The 21,762-nt window shown below is 45.0% G+C and overlaps 1 protein-coding gene across 2 annotated transcripts; it reads right to left on the reverse strand.

Annotated features, from left to right (window-relative positions):
- Positions 1 to 281: 281 nt before the first annotated feature.
- Positions 282 to 7,457, reverse strand: LOC125528982 (phosphoribosylformylglycinamidine synthase). 2 transcript variants are annotated; one of them, XM_048693397.2, is made up of 8 exons: positions 6,586 to 7,457; positions 5,818 to 5,873; positions 4,712 to 4,821; positions 4,401 to 4,560; positions 4,224 to 4,316; positions 3,514 to 3,642; positions 2,633 to 2,890; positions 282 to 809 (listed from the first exon to the last, which is right to left on the reverse strand). In XM_048693397.2, exons 1-7 carry the CDS (start codon positions 7,325 to 7,327, stop codon positions 2,681 to 2,683), a joined length of 1,500 nt encoding a protein of 499 aa, XP_048549354.2. In that variant the 5' UTR covers positions 7,328 to 7,457; the 3' UTR covers positions 282 to 809; positions 2,633 to 2,680. The 2 variants fall into 2 exon arrangements, with proteins under 2 accessions (XP_048549354.2, XP_087403614.1); XM_087547488.1 differs by lacking the exon at positions 2,633 to 2,890 and having other exon boundaries at positions 6,586 to 7,451.
- Positions 7,458 to 21,762: the final 14,305 nt, after the last annotated feature.

The raw sequence follows: 21,762 nt of genomic DNA on the forward strand, positions 1-21,762 counted from the left end.
ATGCTTTTGTTCTCGTATATATATCCTTATCCCTTGCAATCACGAGAACCTAGCAATAAGATTTTGTCCTTCTACTTCAATCATAAAAACATGGTAATAAGATTTATTTATTTTAGAGAGCACAACTACGTGACCACTTGCGGCATTGCCTACCTCCACTACAACTCTCACATCGTTTCAATAGTTCTCTTGTTCCATCCATTCTCAGACGATCAGACCCATAAACAGTAGTACTTGGCCATCCAAACCATGGCCGACTCTTCTCAGAAATGCACCGAGTAGAAGAGAAGCGGTGATCTCCAAGCCTTCAGACAGAAATGATGGCAATAAAGTTTTTCGGACCAAGCAAATACATGCCACTATCCTGAACTGTCTACCTCCACTACACTGTCCTGCTCTACAACTGCATCCTACACGGCTACATCGATGAGCCACTGCTGCCATTGTTCAACGACACCAGCAAAACTGTGTGTATGTCTTACAAGAGAACCTGTTTTGGATGTGTTGGCCGAACTATGCACAAGGTAGCGTGTTCATATGTACTGCCTTATACCGTCTTTGTTTGAAATGCTTTAGACCTTTTGTGCTGCTAGGAAAACTTATGACGTATTATGCCTCATGTTAATTCCTCGAATTAAATACCTCTCATATTCTGCAACTTCAGAAAACCGAGGATGCCAAAGGCTTCAATTGTGAATATTTCAACGGCCTGAAGCCTCCAACCGTTACCGAGGCATGACAACGCCAAGCTGGAACTACAAAAATAATGGACCCTTTTACTGCTCATGTTCTCATTGGTCCGGCAAGCTCTGCAAGGCAGGAAGACAATACCATTAGAGAACTGAAGTATGTATTTAAGAATGCCATTCGAGCTAAAGCTGAACAAGGTTGCCATTCCTATCAACCCTTATATCTTTTCCATCAAATATTTCCTCCCTACACATTTTTTTTTAGATAAGACACCCAAAGGGCATCTTATATCTGACAAGTATCAAGGAAAACAGTAGCTAGTACAATGGAAAAACAAGAAGACACAAAACGACCAAAGGGCAGCCCCAGTGCATGTAGCTCCTGCTTGCGCAGGGTCTGGGGAAGGGTCCGACCACTTTGGGTCTATTGTACGCAGCCTTTCCCTACATTTCTGTAAGAGGCTGTTTCCAGGACTTGAACCCATGACCTCATGGTCACAAGGCAGCAGCTTTACCACTGCGCCAAGGCTCCCCTTCTTCCTTCGACTTCACACCGCCAGCTGGAGCTGAAAATTTTCACTGAACCAGCAGTAAGGGGAAGGGACACCTGCAAACGCCCTCGTCATACCCTCACAGACCTTTTGCTGACGCTGGATCGGACGTCGTCGAGGTAGACTGGTAGAGAGACACTGGAGAAACCTTATTCCAATGCGCCAGCGCCATCACCTCCTCAGATGCCACGAGGGAACCAAAACCTAAGGGGAACATGGGCCTACTAGAACCAAGAAAAACGGACGGGGCGGGTCACCACTCCTCTGGCCGCTGACGAGGCTGCCGTACGAGAATGACAAAGGAGACCTTGGGTAACGGCCAGGGTTTGCATGAAAATGTAAGTCCTTTTTTAGTGTAAATGTGCTCATTTTTTACTATTTACTTTTAGGATGACTCAAAAGTGGAAAAGGTTATGCGGCAGCTGGAGATGGTGGCCTCCCCGGTCTTTCCGAAGAGGCCTGCTGGCAATGCAACGTTGTGATGTGGGCTGCAGCATAGAGCGTGGGCGTCTGGGGTGCTATGTACACCGGCGCCAGCATGTCCAAGAAGATTGCTTCGCTAGTTCTGGCTGGGTCCTGCCATCCACCTGCCGACTCCTAGGCACATATGGGTGGAAGGTACGTTGGCCCGGACAGCCCTAGAGATGTGGTCTTCTTCGGAGGCGCCTGGCAACGGCTGTGACGCGGCCTTGAGGCCTGAATCTACCTACCTCGCCATTCATGGTTGGAGGCTGAACAAGGGGAGACCTTTCGTCGTTGCGGTCAGTACTTGGTGGCACCTCCTCACCTGCTCGTTTGGTGAGGACGGTGGTGTGTGTGCGTGTGTCCCTCCTCCTGGGAGGTTGTACCTGTACTGTTGTTCTCTTCCTGTTCAATGAAATGAAGCGCAAAATCTTTTGCATTTTCTCAAAGAAAAAAAAGTGGAAAAGGTTAAGTGCTTGCAGAAAGTCAAAGCCTTCAGAATCATATCCAGTAATTTTGTTCTGGTTCAATTCATCTAAAGATGTTAACTTCCAAAAAAATCATCTACAGATGTTTGATGCGGAGACCATGTTCACATACATACACAAGTCCATACACGAACCCTAGAAGTATACCATCAAAGTTTAAGATCACGGGCAAAAGGATTTAGCGGCTGGCTCGTCAAAACGCTACGGCCGCTATAGCGGGCGATAGTGGCCGCTATGCCATTTAGCGGGAACAGTACATATGCATGTTTGTCTGAAGAAACAGATGATTTTCAGCAGAAAACAGAGGATTTTCTTCGAAGCAGTGTTGAAAATCTATGCTACAACCTACAAGTCGTGCAATACCAATAGGCTGACATGCTCTGTTGCTTGTATTGAATCAAAAAAACGATAGAGATTAGAGAGGATCAGAGCAATCCTGTACCTCCTGGAGATATACTGGGAGTTGGAACCGTGTGAGACTGAGCTATCATTATGGAGTGTGGACACATCGACGTCGTCCTGCAGAGGCCTTCGTCGCCGGTCGCAGCGTTGGCGTGTCCGCAGCAGTATAGGTTGCGGCTCCTGCCAGGTGCTCTGGTCTCCGCTTTGCTGCCTCGCACATCAGTGCATCCGACTTCCGGCGAAGCAGCCGCCGGCCCACCGAGCGCAGCTGGGAAGAACCGCGCAGCCGCAGCAGCAGCTGAGAAGGGAATGGGGATAACGATGAGTTAGGTTTTCTGGATGAGCTGCTCCTCTGTCCTCTCTATCGGGGCAAATGTGGGCCTGGCTCTTGTTGGGCCTCTGTTTCAGGCCGTCCCAGCGAAATTGCAGCGAGCGCAAATGAGTTTTGCGCCGTTTCGTGCAGCGATCGCGTGATTAACCACAGATCGCGTTTTTTCAGGCATCGCGTCGCGGGGAGGCTTCCAGCCAGCGATCGCGCCGCGATCGTGCAATTTTCGCCCGCGATTTAAAAGTTTGTATACCATACAAGTTAAAATTGAGGAGCATGTCTCTTATATTGCTGTGAAGATAAATTGGGTTCTATGCTCTTGACTTTTTGCCATATTCATACAATTAACGTTTCTAGGATGTCATTTTCATTGGAATAATCTTGCACATCCTGGGAACTCTGGTTTCCTTAAAACAGACTAAGATAAACTGACTTAGTATTTAGGTGCGCAATTTTCACGAACAACAACACTTTAATGTTGCACTCCCTCCGTCCCACAATATAAGACGTTTTTGCAAGCTTTGTTAGCTTGTAAAACCGTCCTATATTGTGGCACGGAGGGAGTAGATCGCAGGTCATTGGCAACTACTTACCAGACCAAGAGCTTCTGCAGCGGTTTTGACACCAGTAGTACATACGCCCCTGTATAGAGAGAGAAGGTGAACCCTCTCTGCAACTTCCAAATTCTTTTTAAGTCCACCAGCGACCATTTCCATTTCTGCCTGCAAGAGACAAAAAAAAGAGCTTGCATGAATCATGTTTTTTCTCACCAATAGGAGGATATATACACAATAACATTGAACAATGCCCAAAGAACCCTAGGTTTTTTAAGTTTAAATTATTTGTATGCATAGCCATATAGTGAGACAACTCAGGTAGTCTAAGCCAAATATTACGTTGGAAATATAGCAGCATGCCAGAGTTGATTATGTAACTAGTACATGAAACCTAGTCTTCGCTGCTACAGACATGCAATCACCTAGTATTCACACTACAGCCAGCCCCCAAGTGGGATAAACCATGGAAAACCATAGCAACTCAGCTCCTCTTTCTTCCCTCAGCTCAAAAGTTTAACTTGGTCTAAGAGTTTTACTACAGTTGTCTCCCTTGGATTTACACGCTGTGAAAACATAAATAAATCATATATAGGACAACGTATGGCCGTATGCACTTGCACAACACACTGTTGGGCGAGGGAATCACAACTTTGCAACTCTTGAGAAACTAAAGGATGAAAATGGATCGCAAAAGAAAACAGTAACACTGAGAAAGAAATTGCCGAGCTCAAAAACAAAATACATACAGAATTTTCTTCTGGAGGGAATACACGATGAATTCTACAGATCTTTACAAGCTCATCTAGTGCCTCCGTTCGTTTTCCCTGAATCTCTAGAGCCTGCGGGCAATGACAGATAGAATCAACATGATTGATACATATGCAAGGTCATAAACAAGTCTAAAATCCTACAAAAATCCATACCCAGCATTGCAAGAGACACGCACGAGTGCGAGCAGCAACTGATGCACAAATAAGTGTGGCAGCACGGAACTTGTCCAACCCAATATTCACAGAAAGACCAGCAAGAAAATCTCTTGGATTCTCTCCATTAATTTGTGTTGTCCCCATGTCTTCTGCTGTTCTTTAGTAAGAATAAAATATCAGGAACATGTGTATCGAATAAGCAATAAAATTAAAATAATTACAACAGTTTCTTCAAAGTAGATAGTTGCCATGAAGAGCTGAATGTGACATGAAATACACAAAAAATGCTGTCCTGAAACAGAACACACCTGCTGCAATCGTCCAGAACAAAGCCTGTTGTTGCCCTATAGAAAGAATCGCGTGCATTTTCTGCGTCAAATGAGACCTTTACTCCTGATATCTTGCATAACTGCCTTAGCTGCATTAAAATACAAGGAATAATTAAGGAACAGCAAGATGACATGTTTGACAAACTGAAAAATTATTCCAACAGTTTTCTGCTGCTCCGAAGATTGGGAGATTTATTCAACACAAAGTAAATCTTAAATCATTACATAATAATATTTGCAATAAGATATCTAAGAATCATGCCTATAAATGACATTGCTAGAATAATTAGGCTGATTTATGTAAACAAATCAATGTGGTGACCAACACACATGCCGTCAAGTCCAAGGAAGCAGGGTTGTGATGAATTTCTAATCAATATTACTTCAGTCGCATACAGATTGCTTTTAGTTCACAGTTGGTGATGCTGGCTTCAAAATCAAAATTACAGTAGGCAATAAAATATCAGAATTAAAATTCTATGTGTAAGGTGCCCAACAAGAAAATATTATTTTATGCAATTATGTGACTATATGCCAGGCTGCAGCTCCTGGCTTCTAGCTTCTAGGAACAAGCTGAAGCCGGCGAGTACAACTCTCCAAGCTCCACCAATGCTTAAGCCAGAGCCAGACAAGCTTAATGTGCATTTTTGATAAGCTGGAGCAAGCAACCTCTGGCCAGCTGCACGTCTCCTTCTACCAAAACAGTAAAACTAGACTGTTCCATAGCTAGCTTTTCAGAGCTCAAATTTTGAAGCCGGTGCTCGGCCAAACAGAGACCAAGATCTAGCAAGAGGTATATGTTAGCCAAACAATCCAATAGAAATGGTTGGAATCCATAGGGATATTGCAGTATTAAACAGTAAGAACGTAATCTAGAGGACCATGGCGTTCTATCAGATTGCGAATTTGTGTTATCTCTCTGAATGTCGACCTACTTCCCATGGAAAAAAAAATCCTAACTGCCTGGTACAGAAGGCTATATAGCAAGAAGAGCATGCCAGCACTTCTCAAATTCAAAGTTGATACAAATATGCAAAAAAAATAAAATATTATAACACCATAATGTTAAAGGTACGAAGACTAACTTGAACTGCATCATCGTATCTGTAATCCCTCCCCGCAACCCTATTGTCAATGATTGCTGGAACATGGAAAGATTTAAGGTTTTGATAAGTGAATCAGCATGGAAGTTCTCAGGAGTATGATAAGATGGCCTACATTACCTGCCAATGAAAAAGGGTAACACTATTAGACTATTAGTTATCTAGTACTTTGCATCACCTCCTGTTATGTGAAGGAAAGTGGCAACAATTATAAGAGGTAATTTTATCTTCCATGACCTCAAGGATCCGTATTTGAAGTTTGGACTACCACAATGAAGACACACAAGTTACATGTTCTAATCAATACCAAGAAACTAAGACTGAGGCCAGACACCATTCAAATGTTTGGGTTTAATTTGTAAAGGATGTTACTCCTTCTCTTTTTGGGTCAAACCAAAATTCAGCCAAATCTCACACATGGCAGTGATAGTAGAAAAAATCTGCATCCATCTAGACTCAAAAACAAAAGTTGGTTTTGCCTATTAGTGAAAGAAATGCTCAGAACAAATAAAACAGTGCTACTAGCACAGTTCTATTATTGTTCATCGGGCATTCAAAATGATACACTTCTATTTTTGAGTTCTGACAAGTATAAATGAACCTAGAAAGTTGATACTATTCTATTTTTCTGATCGATATGCTTATTTTATATGCAATCTGATTACGTTCAATATTCCTGTTAACTCCATATGTTTTAATGTTTGAACTAGAAACAGAACAGGATAGTTTGAGATATATGCAGGCATTCACCTCGGACCAATCTATTGGCCAATATCGCCCACCTCTCCGCTTCTTGCCCCAGTTCCACCAACTCGGTTTCTACCTCAGGCCACCACTCTGGGACCCTTCCCTGTGGTTCCTTCCTCCTGACCTTCCTTGCGGGCTCCTGGACGCGGCTGACCGGAGGCAGCACAGGAGACGATACAGCCACCACCACCTCCTTCCCTCCCATGCTCCGGTCCCGCTTCGTCACCACAGCTCCGCCTTCCGGTCGTTCCCACCAACCCCGCCCCCATAGCTGGCGCCAAGCCCGCAAGGCCAGCCCCAGCGACGCCCAGGCCGCGGCGGAGAGAGCGAGGGACCAGAGAAGGGCGAATGCGGCGAAGCGCAGCGACGAGCGGCGGAAGGTCAGGACCAGGCGGTCCCCGCCGACGACGCGGACGCAGGAGCGGAGGTCGCTGTAGGCTTCGTCGGCCTCCGCGGCGAGGCGCTGGAATCGCAGCTCCGTGCGGCGGCGGAGGCGCCAGAGCTCTCCCTCGAGGCCGCCGAAGTCGTCTTCGGGGGCGGGGGCGTGGGCCGGGGTCGGGGTCGGGGCGGCGGCCTTGCTGCCGGAGCGGAAGGGGCTAGGGTTTTTGCTGCGGAAGCGCCGCGCGAAGGCCAGGGCTGTGACCGTTCGGCGGCTGCCGGGTGAGTGGTGTTGGAGGAGAGACGGAAACGACGTCGAGGTGGCCGCTGCTGTCGCCGGCAGGGCGGCGGCGGTGGCTAACGCCATCGCATCAGGATTCAGGCTGTGTTTAGATGAGGGGTTTGGAGGGCGTCTGCGGTTGGACGGAGATAATTACCCGAACCCGCAGCTGTAGGGAGGCAACTCAAAACGCGAATCATCAAATGGACCTCAAACCTCAAAAAGTTCGGACCAGACGATCCCGACAATTTTAGGCAAACCTGACGGGTCGGCTCAACATGGCACGGCCTGAACTTTTTCTTTTTTTTTAGAATCAACCACGCACTTTATTTAAGCTCCCACACCAATTTCGTCTGACAAAACATGTAGAATGCAGTCTGGAGGCTGCAGAAACCAAAACCTGTCAGCATCTAGATGAACACCTTCTCGGGCCAACACATGAGCCCCCTTATTACCTGATCTCCTAATCCAAGTTGATCTGAACTCTATAAAGGAAAGCAGGGATGGATAAAACAGATTGTTTTCAGTATTCGATGGATCGGGTTTTGAGCAGAGTTAATGGATCGAAAGAAAGACAGCTATCCTTGGGCGGTAAGAGCAACTCTAGCATACCCCGCATCCTCTCGACCCGCAAAACGTGTTTGTAGTTCACGCAAAAACGTCTTTGCGGGCCAGCGCGGATGGCCACAACTGCAGACTCCGCATAATGGACCCGTAAAAAAGATATTTTCGGAATATTATTTTTTACGGATCGGCTTTGCGGCGTCTGATCTGGCGCAGCTTCTCCCGGCCCGCAAAACTTAAATTTGCAACTTAAATTGATCTAGCATAATGCATTTCTTTACTTTTGCAACAACATTACATATAAAAGACATCACCAAATCTTTGCTAGAATAGCAAAAATCGAAGAAAACAAGAACCACAAATATGCATTTCGGAAGATTTCCAACTTCCATAACTGCTCCCACAAGTTGGACTAATATCTTGTCCATGCATTCATTGTTGATCCGCGGATTCTTGATTTTGCATTCTTCTTTCTTCATCTTTGGTTCGAAAGAAGTAGACGTTGCTTCCCCTCTAGTTGCACATGCAGCCGCATCATTGCTCTCGATTGTACTAAGGAGTGCACCAACATCTATTAAGTTTTTTTCTATCAATAAATCAATGTATTGGCCTTCCCAAAACCAAAATGAGCATCCATCGTCCTACACAAAATAATGAGCAAGCTCGAAGTGAACTACCGCAATTGAACTAAAGAATGAGCTATCAAATGAGCTACCGCAAGTGCACGTACCTCGTCGTTTTCGCATTTGAAGAACACCCATCCGGGGTGCTTCGGCGTGCCCGAAGTGAGCCGCAACACTTTCCGCGTGCAGTCATCGCACTATATGAGTGGCATCGGCAAGCCACAAAGACGCTGCACGAGCGTCGAGCCCGGTGGACGGCCGGACGAATCCATACCCGCAAACCTTCGTCGGCGGCGGACGGACGAACCCGTACCTGCATGCGGCGATGCGCCCTTGCCTGGGCTGCGGGAGAGGCTCCCCGACCACTCCATCGCTTGGGGCAGCAACCGGCGGCCGAAAAAAGCCAAATCCAATGGAAATCCGGCGGCCCGCGTTCAAGTGCCGCAGATCTGCAAATCCGGCGGCCCGCCGACGCAGGGGGAAGGGAGGGGAGGCCTCGTGCGCGTGGCGGCCTTTCGGCGTGCTCCTGCCGGCTGCCTTCGCCGGAATCTTGGGCGGCGGCTGGCGGCGGCGCGAGGGGGAGAGGAGAGGTGGTTGGTGGGGGAAAGCACGGGGTGAAATGTCCCCCCACCAACCGCTTCCGCTTATATGTGGGGCACCGCAGCCACGAGGGGGAAACCCGCGTTTTCCCGAGTTGGGGTCGGGATTTTGTCGCGCCCCTCAAATTTTTGCGGGCTGGGGCGGGATGCGGGGTCTGATCGGGCTAGTTTTTCCGCCCGGACCCGCATTTTGGCGGTTATTTTACGGGTCGGGGCGGGATGCGGGGTCTCTAGAGTTGCTCTAAGGAAGTTCTTCTCAAATCAGTTGCACAGACTATACCATCGTATGCAATGTCGGTCTTTAAAATTCCTAAACAAACATGTAAAGGAATATCTGACGCGATGTCGCATTACTGGTGGGGAGACAGCGACAACCAAAAGAGAATGCATTGGATGGCTTGGTGGAAATTATGTGTGCCAAAGAGTAAAGGAGAATTGGGCTTTAGGGATATCCATTGTTTTAATTTGGCACTCCTGGCTAAGCAAGCATGGAGGCTTATTGATAACCTAGACTCTTTGTGTGCAACGGCTCTTAAGGCTAAATATTTTCCAGATGGTGAGCTGATCAATGCAAAACTAAAGAAAGGTTCATCTTTTACATGGCAAAGTATAATGGCAGGCGTGAATACTCTAAAGCAGGGATGCATTTGGAGAGTAGGGGATGGACGGAAAATAAATATCTGGAATGATGCATGGCTACAAGGAAATCGGAATAGGAAGGTAATAACCCCACGGGGCAACCAGACCCTATCTAAAGTTCATGATTTAATCGATCCCGGTACAGGTCAATGGGATGAGGAACTCGTAAGACAAACGTTTTTGCATGTTGATTGCAACCGAATATTAGCTATACCATTACCAAACTACGACATGGAGGATTTCCTAGCATGGGGAATGTCAAGGAATTTTTAGTTCTCTGTCAAATCGGCATACTATGTGGAATGGGATCACAAGTTTGGGAATAATCTCCGTTGGTCAAATGGCCAAGGTGCACCACAAAACGTGAGTGTGTGGAAGAAAGTTTGGGAACTAGGCTGCCCGACAAAAGTCGGAATTTTCACTTGGAAAGTGTTGCATGGTACCCTAGCATGTGGTGTCAATTTGGCCCAGAGACATATCAAGGTGTCGCCGCAATGCCCCTGTTGCAAGGAAGGGGCTGACACTATGGCTCATGTGTTGTTTCAATGCCCTACCGCAAGGAACGTTTGGAAAGAGCTTGCTTTGGAGAAACTAATTCAAAAGGCTTGTCTCATTAATAGGGCGGGAGAAAGCATATTTAGATTCCTATTGGAGATGCCACACATGAAATGATGGGCCAGAAACAGGAAAAGATGCATGAAATGATAGCAATAACCTGCTGGTACCTATGGTGGGAAAGGAGAAAGCTATGCCATGGAGAAAAGGTTCAAACTGCTAACCAGATTGCTACTTCTGTTAGAGTCCTTACAGCTAACTACACTTCTGCGGCCGCCCCTAAAGCTAAGAGGAAAACAGGAGGATGGGAACTCCTGCCTAGAGGACATGTGAAATTGAATGTGGATGCCTCCTTTGACGATGATCTTCTTGTAGGGACGACAGGTGCAATCATCAGAGATGACAAAGGTAATTTTATCATCGCGGGTAATTGGAAACTTGATTTCTGTTATGATGTTCTTTCAGCCGAAGCAACTACATTGCGATATGGTTTATCTTTAGCACAGACTGTAGGCTGTAATAAGGTCATCATTAACTCTGATAATTTGGAAGTGGTGAATACAATGAATGAGGGAGGAAGATCGGCAGGACCAACAGCAGCAATCTTCGACGACTGTTATCACATGGCATGTGATTTTCTTTATACTTCCTTTGTGCATTGCCCCAGAGAGGCAAATATGGTAGCCCATGAACTGGCAAATTTGGCAAAGGGGCCTTTATGTATGTAGTAGTTTCTTCGATAAGACTCCTAGTGAACTTATTGTTGGGGAACGCAGTATTTCGAAAATTTCCTACGATCACACAAGATCTATCTAGGAGATGCATAGCAACAAGAGGGGGAGAGTATGTCTATGTACCCTCGTAGACCGATAGCGGAAGCGTTTATGAAACGAGGTTGATGTAGTTGAACGTCTTCGCAATCCAACCGATCAAGTACCGAATGCACGGCACCTCCGTGATCTGCACACGTTCAGCTCAGTGACGTCCCTCGTACTCTTGATCCAGCTGAGGCCAAGGGAGAGTTTTGTCAGCACGATGGCGTGATGACGGTGATGATGAAGTTACCGACGCAGGGCTTTGCCTAAGCACTACAACGATATGACCTTCGGTGGAATTTTGTGGAGGGGGGCACCGCACACGGCTAAACAATCAACTTGTGTGTCTATGGGGTGCCCCCTCCCCCGTATAAAAAGGGGGGAGGAGGAGAGGGCCGGCCTAGGAGGAGGCGCACCCAAGGGGGGCCAATCCTACTCCAAGTAGGTTTGCCCCCCCTTCCTATTCCTACTAGGAGAAGGAGGAAGGAGGAGGAGAGGAGAATGAAGGGGGGCGGCCCCCCAAACCCTAAACCAATTCGGTTTGGGCCTAGGGGGCGCGCCCCACCACTTGCTTGCTGCCCTCTTTGTCCACTAGGGCCCATTAAGGCCCATTGACTCCCCGGGGGGTTCCAGTAACCCCTCGGTACTCTAGTAAATGCCCGAACTCATCCAGAACCATTCTGATGTCCAAACATAGCCTTCCAATATATCGATCTTTATGTCTCAGACATTTAGAGACTCCTCGTCATGTCCGTGATCACATCCGGGACTCCGAACTACCTTTGGTACATCAAAACACATAAACTCATAATACCGATCATCATCGAACGTTAAGCGCGTGGACCCTACAGGTTCGAGAACTATGTATACACGACCGATACATATCTCCGGTCAATAACCAATAGCGGAACCTGGATGCTATTGGTTCCTACATATTCTACGAAGATCTTTATCGGTCAAACCGCATAACAACATACGTTGTTCCCTTTGTCATCGGTATGTTACTTGCCCAAGATTCGATCGTCGGTATCCTCATACCTAGTTCAATCTCGTTACTGGCAAGTCTCTTTACCCGTTACGTAATGCATCATCCCGCAACTAACTCATTAGTCACATTGCTTGCAAGGCTTATAGTGATGTGCATTACCGAGAGGGCCCAGAGATACCTCTCTGATAATCGGAGTGACAAATCCTAATCTCGATATATGCCAACTCAACAAACACCATCGGAGGCACCTGTAGAGCATCTTTATAATCACCCAGTTACGTTGTGACGTTTCATAGCACACTAAGTGTTCCTCCGGTATTCGGGAGTTGCATAATCTCATAGTCATAGGAACACGTATAAGTCATGAAGAAAGCAATAGCAATAAACTAAACGATCATAGTGCTAAGCTAACGGATGGGTCTAGTCCATCACATCATTCTCTAATGATGTGATCCCGATCATCAAATGACAACACATGTCCATGGCTAGGAAACTTAACCATCTTTGATTAACGAGCTAGTCAAGTAGAGGCATACTAGGGACACTCTGTTTGTCTATGTATTCACACATGTACTAAGTTTCCGGTTAATACAATTCTAGCATGAATAATAAACATTTATCATGATATAAGGAAATAAATAATAACTTTATTATTGCCTCTAGCGCATATTTCCTTCAGTTTCCCACTTGCACTAGAGTCAATAATCTAGTTCACATCGTCATGTGATTTAACACCAATAGTTCACATCTTTATGTGATTAGTTCACATCTCCATGTGACTAATAGCCAAAGGGTTTACTAGAGGCAATAATCTAGTTCACATCGCTATGTGATTAACACCCAAAGAGTGACCATGTTTTGCTTGTGAGAGAAGTTTAGTCTACGGGTCTGCAACATTCATATCCATATGTATTTTGCAAATTTCTGTGTCCACAATACTCTGCATGGAGCTACTCTAGTTAATTGCTCCCACTTTCAATATGTATCTAGATCGAGACTTAGAGTCATCTAGATCGGTGTCAAAAGCTTGCATCAACGTAACTCTTTACAACGAACTCTTTTATCACCTCCATAACCGAGAAATATTTCCTTAGTCCTCTAAGGATAATTTTGACCGTTGTCCAGTGATCTACTCCTAGATCACTATTGTACTCCCTTGCCAAAATCATGCTAAGGTATACAATAGGTCTGGTACACAGCATAGCATGCTTTATAGAACCTATGACTGAGGCATAGGGAATGACTTTTTCATTCTCTTTCTATTTTCTGCCGTGGTCGGGTTTTGAGTCTTTACTCAACTTCACACCTTGCAACACAGTCAAGAACTCCTTCTTTGACTGTTCCATTTTGAACTAGTTCAAAAACTTGTCAAGGTATGTACTCATTGAAAAATTTATCAAGCGTCTTGATCTATCTCTATAGATCTTGATGCCCAATATGTAAGCAGCTTTACCAAGGTCTTTCATTGAAAAATTATTATTCAAGTATCCTTTTATGCTATCCAGAAATTCAGTATCATTTCCGATCAACAATATGTCATCCACATATAATATCATAAATGCTACAAAGCTTCCACTCACTTTCTTGTAAATACAGGTTTCTCCAAAAGTCTGTATAAAACTACATGCTTTGATCAACTCATCAAAGCGCATACTCCAACTCTGAGATGCTTGCACCAGTCCATAGATGGATCGCTGGAGCTTGCACACTTTGTTAGCATCTTTAGGATTGACAAAACCTTCTAGTTGCATCATATACAACTCTTTTTTTAATAAATCCATTAAGGAATGTAGTTTTGATATCCATTTGCCAGATTTCATAAAATGCGGCAACTGCTAAAATGATTCGAATAGACTTTTAAGCATCGATACGAGTGAGAAAATCTCATCGTAGTCAACACCTTGAACTTGTCGAAAACCTTTTGCGACAATTCGAGCTTTGTAGATAGTAACACTACTATCAGCGTCCGTCTTCCTCTTGAAGATCCATTTATTCTCAATGGCTCGCTGATCATCGGGCAAATCAATCAAAGTCCATACTTTGTTCTTTATACATGGATCCCATCTCAGATTTCATGGCCTCAAGCCATTTTGCGGAATCTGGGCTCATCATCGCTTCCTCATAGTTCGTAGGTTCGTCATGGTCAAGTAACATGACCTCCAGAACAAGATTACTGTACCACTCTGGTGCGGGATGTACTTTGGTTGACCTACGAGGTTCAGTAGTAACTTGATCCGAAGTTTCATGATCATCATCATTAACTTCCTCACTAATTGGTGTAGGCATCACTGGAACTGATTTCTGTGATGAACTACTTTCCAATTCGGGAGAAGGTACAATTACCCCATCAAGTTCTACTTTCCTCCCACTCACTTCTTTCGAGAGAAACTCCTTCTCTAGAAAAGGATCCATTTTAAGCAACAAAGATCTTGCCTTCGGATCTGTGATAGAAGGTGTACCCAACAGTTTGTTTTGGGTATCCTATGAAGACGCACATCTTCGATTTGGTTTGAGCTTATCAGGCTAAAACTTTTTCACATAAGCATCGCAACCCCAAACTTTAAGAAATGACAGCTTAGGTTTCTTGCTAAACCATAGTTCATACGATGTCGTCTCAACGAATTTTTAGACGATGCCCTATTTAACGTGAATGCAGCTGTCTCTTATGCATAACCCCAAAATGACAGTGGTAAATCGGTAAGAGACATCATAGATTGCACAATATCTAATAAAGTACGGTTACGACGTTAGGACACACCATTACTCCGTGGTGTTCCAGGTGGCATGAGTTGTGAAACTTATTCCACATTGTTTTTAAATGAAGACCAAACTCGTAACTCAAATATTTCGTCTCCATGATCAGATCGTAGAAACTCTATTTTCTTGTCATGATGATTTTCCAGTTCACTCTGAAATTCTTTGAACTTTTCAAATGTTTCATACTTATGTTTCATTAGGTAGATATACCCATATCTGCTCAATTCATCTGTGAAGGTCAGAAAATAATGATACCGCCACGAGCCTCAACACTCATTGGATCGAATACATCAGTATGTATTATTTCCAATAAGTTAGTTGCTCGCTCCATTGTTCCGGAGAACGGAGTCTTAGTCATCTTGCCCATGAGGCATGGTTCGCAAGTATCAAGTGATTCATAATCAAGTGATTCCAAAAGCCCATCAGCATGTAGTTTCTTCATGCGCTTTACACCAATATGACCTAAACGGCAGTGCCACAAATAAGTTGCACTATCATCATTAACTTTGCATCTTTTGGCTTCAATATTATGAATATGTGTATTTCTACGATCGAGATTCAATAAACCATTTATTTGAAGTGTATGACCATAGAAGGTTTTATTCATGTAAATAGAACAATAATTATTCTTTGATTTAAATGAATAACTGTATTTCAATAAACATGATCCAATCATATTATGCTCAACGCAAATACCAAATAACATTTATTTAGGTTCAACACTAATCCCGAAGGTAGAGGGAGTATGCGATGGTGATCTTATCAACCTTGGAATCTCTTCTAGCACACATCATCGCTTTGCCCTCAACTAGTCTCTGTTCATTTTGTAATTCCTGTTTCGAGTTACTAATCTTAGCAATTGAATCGGTATCAAATACCTAGGGGTTACTATGAACACTAGTAAAGTACACATCAATAATCTGTATCAAATATACCTTTGTTCACTTTGCCATCCTTCTTATCCGCCAAGTATTTGGGGTAGTTCCCCTTCCAGTGACCATTTCCTTTGCAGTAGAAGCACTCAGTTTCAGGCTTGGGTCTAGCATTGGGCTTCTTCATGGGAGTGGCAACTTGCTTGCCATTCTTCTTGAAGTTCCCTTTCTTTCCCTTGCCCTTTTACTTGAAACTAGTGGTCTTGTCAACAATCAACACTTGATACTTTTCTTGATTTCTACCTTCGCCGATTTCAGCATAGCGAAGAGCTCAGGGAGTCGCTTTCGTCATCCCTTGCATATTATAGTTCATCACGAAGTTCTAGTAACTTGGTGATAGTGACTAGAGAACTCTGTCAATCACTATCTTATCTGGAAGATTAACTCCCACTTGATTTAAGCGATTGTAGTGCTCAGACATTCTGAGCACATGCTCACTGGTTGAGCTATTCTCCTCCATCTTGTAGGCAAAGTATTTGTCAGAGGTCTCATACCTCTCGACTTGGGCATGAGTCTGAAATACAAATTTTAGCTCTTGGAACATCTTATATGTTCCATGGCGTTCAAAACGTTTTTGAAGTCCTGGTTCTAAGCCGTAAAGCATGGTGCACTAAACTATCAAGTAGTCATCATACCAAGTTTTGCCAAACGTTCATAACGTCTGCATCTGCTCACTACAGAAAAGACACTTCCGTGATGATACGTGTTTGTCACAGTAGGTCATGTTTTCTGTCATGCATGTACATCCATGACAAATTTATGACAGAATCAAGATACTCATACCTGTGCCGTCGTAGAAGTGTTCCATGACATTACCAAAATTATCATCACGGAAGTGTCCACTTCCATGACGATAAATCACATGTCATAGAAGTGCTTTCATCAAGGGTGACCGACACGTTGCATCCACCATAACGGGACACCGTTACGCTATCGGGTTCGGTTTTGGATCTGATAACCCGTTAACAGCCCGGACCAATGGGAATTTTCCACGTGTAAAATTCTCATTGGCCAGAGGAAACACATGTCGGCTCAACGTTTGGACAGATGTCATCCACTCATTGGACAGGAGGCGCCTATGATACGTCGACACGTGGCACGACCCAACAGAGGCCCATTCCGGTGAAAAGGCCGACCCATTTGACTTGCTCAAAAGGTAACGGGCCGGCCCACAGAAAGCCTGTTAACGGCATGTTCGTATATAGCCCATTTATGGCCCGCTTACTACCGACCTGTTACGGCCTATCAGAATTAAGCCCAGTAGCTTCATCTGGGCCGTCCAATATGATTCCAGCCCGTTGTAACTTCCGGCCCATGTATGGCCCATGATTTCTTTCGGCCCATATGAGGCCCTTTGTAACTCTCGGCCCATTAAAGGCCCAAGATGAAACTGGCCCATAATGAATAGTGTATCACTTTATACCCATTAACGGCCCATTATTCCGTCGTCCGCTTCCAGCCCGTGTTAACATTCGGCCTTCTAAGGGCCCATTTATTCTTGGGCTCATTTCTAGAATTCGGTTAGATACGGTGCATGTTCCGTTTGTGGGCCAAATACAGCCCGTGGTTACATTCAGCCCGTTAACCGGGGTGAGCTCGTCAAGCAAAACGGTCTCAGAGGCAAGTTATGCTAGTTTCTTGATGGGTTGATTGCCATTCACGATAGATTGTACATGACAGGCAATCTCACTGGCGTTTAAGGACGCGTTAGCTTCCCGCGATACATGAGCACCTGTTGTAGAAATGAAAAACCACCCACTAGCAGAGGCTGGAGCAACCCATAGAAGTGTAGGGGCTGCTTCAACCAGGCGTACCCGTATCCATTGATTTACCTCCTCTAGAGAGTATTGAACTTTGTGACAAATAGGTTATAGTTACACTCCTTAACTCCCATTACATGACGGAGAAGTCCATTCTCGTCATGATCGATCCACGTCCTACCGTAGTGCCCGGAGAACCTGCTTCTAGAAGATTCTTATTGGCGCATACCACGGTGGGGTCTTCGACTGGGGTGAAGTCGTAACAAGGTAGCCGTAGGGGAACCTGTGGCTGGATTGAATCCTTCGCGATGGAAATGCCCTCGCCTACTTGACTAAACTAAGGACCTCAACGGTATAAACATGTAGATTTTCTACTTTTCCATTTTCCTTCTTGTTTATCAATCACCAATCAAGACAAACCGGGCCCGTTGGGCTGTTTTCATAGCGTTATCAAATACGGCCTATTAATGGCCCGTTATGGTCCACGAATAGTACGGCCATGTTTGGCGAAATGATTATACGCCCCGTAGAAGGCCCATGGATCCTACGGCTCATAGAAGGCCCACGGATCCTACGGCCTGCAGGAGGCCCATGGATCCTACGGCTCGTAGAAAGTCCATGGATCCTACGACCTGTAAAAGGCCCATGGATCCTCTGACTCGTAGAAGGCCCATGGATCCTACGGCCCGCAGGAGGCCCATGGTTACAACAGTCCATGTGTTGCCATGATTATTGTGGCCTAGTTACCAAAACTAGGTTATTGTGGCCACTAAAAAACATGGAAAAAGAACTGCAGTGATGATAACCCACAAGTATAGGGGTCCGCAACAGTTTTCGAGGGTAGAGTATTCAACCCAAATTTATTGATTCGACACAAGGGGAGCCAAAGAACATTCTCAAGTATAAACAGCTAAGTTGTCAATTCAACCGCACCTGAAAGACTTAATATCTGCAGCAAAGTATTTAGTAGCAAAGTTATATGATAGTAGTGGTAACGGTAGCAAAAGTAACAGTAGCAGTTTTATAGCAAGCGTAACAGTGGCAACGGAAAAGTAACTAATCAAAGATCAGTATGGGAAAAGCTCGTAGTGAAGGAAATATGCCCTAGAGGCAATAATAAAGTTATTATTTATTTCCTTATATCATGATAAATGTTTATTATTCATGCTAGAATTGTATTAACCGGAAACATAATACATGTGTGAATACATAGACAAACATAGTGTCACTAGTATGCCTCTACTTGACTAGCTCGTTAATCAAAGATGGTTATGTTTCCTAACCATAGACATGAGTTGTCATTTGATTAACGGGATCACATCATTAGGAGAATGATGTGATTGACTTGACCCTTTTCGTTAGCTTAGCACTTGATCGTTTAGTTTGTTGCTATTGCTTTCTTCATGACTTATACATGTTCCTATGACTATGAGATTATGCAACTCCCGTTTACCGAAGGAAAACTTTGTGTGCTACCAAACATCACAACGTAACTGGGTGATTATAAAGGTGCTCTACAGGTGTCTCCGAAGGTACTTGTTGGGTTGGCGTATTTCGAGATTAGGATTTGTCACTCCGATTGTCGGAGAGGTATCTCTGGGCCCTCTCGGTAATGCACATCACATAAGCCTTGCAAGCATTGCAACTAATAAGTTAGTTGCGGAATGATGTATTACGGAACAAGTAAAGAGACTTTCCGGTAACGAGATTGAACTAGGTATTGAGATACCGACGATCAAATCTCGGGCAAGTAACATACCGATGACAAAGGGAACAACGTATGTTGTTATGCGGTCTGACCGATAAAAGATCTTCGTAGAATATGTGGGAGCCAATATGAGCATCCAGGTTCCGCTATTGGTTATTGACCGGAGACGTGTCTCGGTCATGTCTACATTGTTCTCGAACCCGTAGGGTCCGCACGCTTAACGTTACAATGACAGTTTCATTATGAGTTTATATATTTTGATGTACCGAAGGTTGTTCGGAGTCCCGGATATGATCACGGACACGACGAGGAGTCTCGAAATGGTCGAGACATAAAGATCGATATATTGGACGGCTATATTCGGACACTGGAAGTGTTTCGGGTGATTTCGGAGAAAACCAGAGTGCCGGAAGGGTTACTGGAACACCCCCGGGGAAGTATTGGGCCTTAGTGGGCCTGAGGGGAGAGAGAGGGCAGCAGCCCAGGAGGTGGCGCACCCCCTCCCATGGGGAGTCCAAATTGGACTAGGGGAGGGGGGCGGGGCCCCTCTTTCCCTCTCCCTCTCCCTCTTTTTCCTTCCTCCTTCCCTCTTCCTAGTTAGACTAGGAAAGGGGAGTCCTACTCCTACTAGGAGGAGGACTCCCCCCTCCTTGGCGCGCCTCAAGGGCCGGCCGGCCTTCCCCCTTGCTCCTTTATATACAGGGGCAGGGGGCACCTCTAGACACACAAGTTGATCTTCGTGATCGTTCTCTTAGCCGTGTGCGGTGCCCCCCTCCACCATAATCCCCGATAATAATGTAGCGGTGCTTAGGCGAAGCCCTGCGACGGTAGAACATCAAGATCATCACCATGCCGTCGTGCTGACGAAACTCTTCCCCGACACTTTGCTGGATCGGAGTCCGGGGATCATCATCGAGCTGAACGTGTGCTAGAACTCGGAGGTGCCGTAGTTTCGGTGCTTGATCGGTCGGGCCGTGAAGCCGTACGACTACATCAACCGCATTGTGCTAATGCTTCCGCTTCCGGTCTACGAGGGTACGTAGACAACACTCTCCCCTCTTGTTGCTATGCATCACCATGATCTTGCGTGTGCGTAGGAATTTTTCTGAAATTACTACGTTCCCCAACAGTGGTATCAGAGCCTAGGTTTTATGCGTTGATGTTGTGCACGATTAGAACACAAGTGAGTTGTGGGCGATATAGGTCATACTTCTTACCAGCATGTCATACTTTGGTTCGGCGGTATTGTTGGATGAAGCGGCCTGGACTGACATTACGCGTACGCTTACGCGAGACTGGTTCTACCGACGTGCTTTGCACACTGGTGGCTGGCGGGTGTCAGTTTCTCCAACTTTAGTTGAACCAAGTGTGGCTACACCCGGTCCTTGCGAAGGTTAAAACAGCACCAACTTGACAAACTATTGTTGTGGTTTTGATGCGTAGGTAAGAACGGTTCTTGCTAAGCCCGTAGCAGCCACGTAAAACTTGCAACAACAAAGTAGAGGACATCTAACTTGTTTTTGCAGGGCATGTTGTGATGTGATATGGTCAAGACATGATGCTAAATTTTATTGTATGAGATGATCATGTTTTGTAACCGAGTTATCGGGAACTGGCAGGAGCCATATGATTGTCGCTTTATTGTATGCAATGCAATTGCGCTGTAATGCTTTACTTTATCACTAAGCGGTAGCGATAGTCGTGGAAGCATAAGATTGGCGAGATGACAACGATGCTATGATGGTGATCAAGGTGTCGCGCCGGTGACGATGGTGATCATGACGATGTTTCGAAGATGGAGATCACAAGCACAAGATGATGATGGCCATATCATATCACTTATATTGATTGCATGTGATGTTTATCTTTTATGCATCTTATCTTGATTTGTTTGACGGTAGCACTATAAGATGATCCCTCACTAAATTATCAAAGTATAAGTGTTCTCCCTGAGTATGCACCGTTGCGAAAGTTCTTCGTGCTGAGACACCACGTGATGATCGGGTGTGATAGGCTCTACATTCAAATACAACGGGTGCAAAACAGTTGCACACGCGGAATACTCAGGTTTAACTTGACGAGCCTAGCATATAACAGATATGGCCTCGGAACACGGAGACTGAAAGGTCGAGCGTGAATCATATAGTAGACATGATCAACATATTGATGTTCACCATTGATACTACTCCATCTCACGTGATGATCGGACATGGTTTAGTTGATTTGGATCACGTGATCACTTAGAGGATTAGAGGGATATCTTTCTAAGTGGGAGTTCTTAAGTAATATGATTAATTGAACTTAAATTTATCATGAACTTAGTACCTGATAGTATCTTGCTTGTCTATGTTTGATTGTAGATAGATGGCTCGTGCTGTTGTTCCGTTGAATTTTAATGCATTCCTTGAGAAAGCAAAGTTGAAAGATGATGGTAGCAATTACACGGACTGGGTCCGTAACTTGAGGATTATCCTCATTGCTGCATAGAAGAATTACGTCTTGGAAGCACCGCTAAGTGCCAAGCCTACTGCAGGAGCAACACCAGATGTTATGAACGTCTGGCAGAGCAAAGCTGATGACTA

Source organism: Triticum urartu, chromosome 1A (assembly GCF_056163025.1).
Source record: "Triticum urartu cultivar PI428250 chromosome 1A, HENAU_Tu73, whole genome shotgun sequence".
In the NCBI taxonomy this organism is placed as follows: domain Eukaryota; kingdom Viridiplantae; phylum Streptophyta; class Magnoliopsida; order Poales; family Poaceae; genus Triticum; species Triticum urartu.

What these genes read in the sequence shown, in the direction of transcription:
- LOC125528982 (XM_048693397.2), bottom strand. Translation starts at nt 7,327, where the DNA reads ATGGCGTTAGCCACCGCCGCCGCCCTGCCGGCGACAGCAGCGGCCACC. An exon ending in TCCCTCCAGAAGAAAATTCT is followed by an intron (nt 3,643 to 4,223) that starts GTATGTATTTTG and finishes TGTCTCTTGCAG; the next exon opens with GCAGAAATGGAAATGGTCGC. An exon ending in CTGCAGAAGCTCTTGGTCTG is followed by an intron (nt 2,891 to 3,513) that starts GTAAGTAGTTGC and finishes TTCCCTTCTCAG; the next exon opens with CTGCTGCTGCGGCTGCGCGG.